This window comes from Amaranthus tricolor, chromosome 4 (assembly GCF_026212465.1).
Source record: "Amaranthus tricolor cultivar Red isolate AtriRed21 chromosome 4, ASM2621246v1, whole genome shotgun sequence".
NCBI classification, from domain to species: Eukaryota; Viridiplantae; Streptophyta; class Magnoliopsida; order Caryophyllales; family Amaranthaceae; genus Amaranthus; species Amaranthus tricolor.
The window spans coordinates 21,135,097-21,138,695 of record NC_080050.1 but is presented as its reverse complement, the minus strand read 5'-3'; the positions used below and the strand labels follow the sequence as shown (position 1 = coordinate 21,138,695).

The following is a 3,599-nucleotide window of genomic DNA, read 5'->3' as shown; positions in this document are numbered from 1 at the left end:
AATAATTAACTCGATTATCTCGGGATCTTCTTGTTGTGCTTCTATAATTCTTTCAAAAAAGTCGGTTGTATAGTCATTGCTTCCAAATACTCAATGCATCTGCCACTTTGTTTGCTTTTCCAGGACGATAATTTATGTCAACTTCAAAGTCTTTAATGATTTCCAGCCACCGCCTTTGTCGCATATTCAGCTCCTTCTAATTGAAGACATATTTCAAATTTTTATGATCAGTGAAGATCTTGCATGGTACTCCATAGAGATAATGTCTCCATAACTTCAGGGAAAAAATTACGGCTGCAAGTTCAATGTCGTGTACTGGTTAATTCAACTCGTGTGGCCTTAATTGCCTTGACGCATAAGCTGCTACTTTGCCTTCTTGCATTAGCACACATCCCAAACCTTCCTTCGATGCATCACAATATACCCCAAATGCTTTCCCACAGTCGGGCATGGTCAACATAGGTGTAGTCGTAATTCTCCTCTTAAGCTCTTTTAGTGATTTACTATGCTTCTCGCCCCATTGAAAATCGAACTCCCTTTTTAAGTAACTCAAACAACGGTTGGACAATTTTAGAAAAATTTTCAACAAACTTTCTGTATATAGCCTGCTAAGCCTAAGAAACTTCTTACTTCAGTAACACACCTTGGATTCGGCCACTCCATCACTACCCTAATCTTTTTAGGGTCAATAGAAATTCCATCCTTCAAAACAACGTGCCTTAAGAAAGATATCTTTTCTAACCAAAATTCACATTTACTAAACTTGCCATAAAGTTTCTCCTTTCTCAATTTCTTCAAAACTATCCTTAAGTGCTTCTCATGTTGCTCTTCATTCTTCGAATGCACTAATATATTATCAATAAACACAACTATAAACTTATCCATGTAAGGGTTGAAGTATCTTTGCATGAGATCCATGAATGTTGCAGGAGTATTCATTAGACCAAATGGCATTACTAAAAACTCATAGTGCCCGTATCTGGTTCTGAATACAGTCTTCGGAATATCTTCTTCAGCAATCCTTAGTTGATGATAACCAGACCTCAAATCTATCTTTGAAAAGACCCTTGCTTCCCCCAACTGATCAAAAAGGTTATCTCTCCTTGGCAAAGGATAACGATTCTTAATGGTAATCTTATTGATCTCCCTATAATCAATACTCATACTCCCATCTTTCTTTCTGACAAAGAGAACCTGAGCTCCCCATGGTGAAATACTAGGTCGAATGAAACCTTTTTCAAGCAATTAGCACACATCCCAAACCTTCCTTCGATGCATTAAATATACCCCAAATGCTTTCCCACAGTCGGGCATGGTCAACACAGGTGTAGTCGTAATTCTCCTCTTAATCTCTTCTAGTGATTTACTATGCTTCTCGCCCCATTGAAATCGAACTCCCTTTTTAAGTAACTCAAACAACAGTTGGACAATTTTAGAAAAATTTTCCACAAACTTTCTGTATATAGCCTGCTAAGCCTAAGAAACTTCTTACTTCAGTAACACACCTTGGATTCAGCCACTCCATCACTGCCCTAATCTTTTTAGGGTCAATAGAAATTTCATCCTTCAAAATAACGTACCCTAAGAAAGATATCTTTTCTAACCAAAATTCACATTTACTAAACTTGCCATAAAGTTTCTCCTTTCTCAATTTCTTCAAAACTATCCTTAAGTGCTTCTCATGTTGCTCATCATTCTTCAAATGCACCAATATATCATCAATAAACACAACTATAAACTTATCCATGTAAGGGTTGAGATCCATGAATGCTACTGGAGCATTCGTTAGACCAAATGACATTACTAAAAACTCATAGTGCCCGTATCTAGTTCTGAATGCAATCTTAGGAATATCTTCTTCAGCAATCCTTAATTGATGATAACCAGACCTCAAATTTATCTTTGAAAAGACCCTTGCTTCCCCCAACTGATCAAAAAGGTTGTCTCTCCTTGGTAAAGGATAACGATTCTTGATGGTAATCTTATTGATCTCCCTATAATCAATACATAGCCTCATACTCCCATCTTTCTTTCTGACAAAGAGAACCTGAGCTCCCCATGGTGAAATACTAGGTCGAATGAAACCTTTTTCAAGCAATTCATCTAGCTGCTTCTTCAACTCAACCAATTCAACTGGAGCAAAACGGTAAGGAGTTTTAGAAATAGGGGTGGTATCAGGAATAAGATCAACATGGAAGTCTACTATTTTTGGAGGTATACCAGGTAATTCTTCAGGAAACACATCAAAATATTCTTGAACGATCGGGGTTTCTTGCAAACTAGGTTTAGGTTTCAGGTCCTTAGTAGTAACAAAATATAAGAACCCTTCATCTCCTTGTCTTATCGTTTATAACGCTTGAATTACAGAAGTTGTCTCTAGCTGAGATTTTGAGTTTTTCCGAATACACTTCATTCCCTCGGGAGTTTCTATTCTAACAACCTTTTCCTTACACAAAATCTCCGCTGAATATCTCTCCAACCAATCCATGCCCAAAATGATACCAAATGTTCCCAAATCAAATTGAATTAAGTCAGCTGGTAAAAGATTCCCAGAAATCTACAATGAAAAATCATAAAAGATACGATCACACAGGAAAGGTGTACCATCAGGTAATTGGATACACAATTGGGATTTTTGAGGTTTCAAAGAAATAGAAGATATGTGGATTAAAGCACTAGAAATAAAAGACCTATCGGCTCCACAATCAGAAAAAACATTTGCTGTTAAATTACCAATAGAAAATTTTTCAGAAATTACTTTACCTTCAATTTCAAACTCCTGGTGTAAGCCATCATAATGATCTCCAATTGCATGCAGGCCTACTGATGCTCTAGTCTCATTCCTCTGATTGCCAAATCCTTTGTTACCTGCAGCTTCCGATGTTGTTTTGCTCTGATTGAACGTTTCCCTATAGTTATTAGTCAGATGTCCCTCCAATTGTGACACTTGTAACATACAATCTTCCCATTACAGTTTCGGCCTCGATGATCTTTTCCACATAACCTACATTTCCACATGTCGGCTATGTTACAGTCTGAAACGGCTTCTTCCCCTCGTTCTTGGCCTTCTTGTATCCACCGCCACCACTAGTTTCATTCTTTCTTTTATTAAACCCGACTTCTTTTTCCAAAATACGCTCGTACTCCAAGGCTTGATTGTACAAATCATTAAAAAGTTGGTATCTAGGAGTGCCTTTTTGGATCATGAGGTTCAGACTTTCAAAAAATCTATTCGCCTTGCCTCTATGAGAGATCACTATTTCGGTAGCGAATCTAGCCAGCTCTCTGAACTTACTTGCGTATTCGATCACTGACATAGTTCCCTACCTCAGAAACAATAATTTATTCTCTTTCTTTCTCTGAAGCGAGGGTGGGTAAAATTGATCAAGAAGCTTCTTCAGAATTTGTTCCCAAGTAGAATCTATGGCAGTTTGTTTTACAATCCTCCACTATAGTTCAACAGTGCTTGTTAAGTATAATGCGGCCAATTTCTCTTTCAACTTTGACGGGCAGTTTATGGCCTCCAATAGTTTCTCCATTTCTGCAATCCAATCCTCAAAGCGAACTGGATCAAGTTCTCCATCATATTTTGGAGGTTG

At 37.6% G+C, this 3,599-nt stretch overlaps 1 protein-coding gene across 1 annotated transcript; it reads right to left on the bottom strand.

The window, feature by feature from the left end:
- Positions 1–319: 319 nt before the first annotated feature.
- LOC130810836 (uncharacterized) lies at positions 320–3,317 on the bottom strand. Its single transcript, XM_057676960.1, has 7 exons — positions 3,033–3,317; positions 2,759–2,893; positions 2,366–2,557; positions 1,733–1,927; positions 1,506–1,564; positions 644–1,021; positions 320–536 (listed from the first exon to the last, which is right to left on the bottom strand). Exons 1-7 carry the CDS (start codon positions 3,315–3,317, stop codon positions 320–322), a joined length of 1,461 nt encoding a protein of 486 aa, XP_057532943.1.
- Positions 3,318–3,599: the final 282 nt, after the last annotated feature.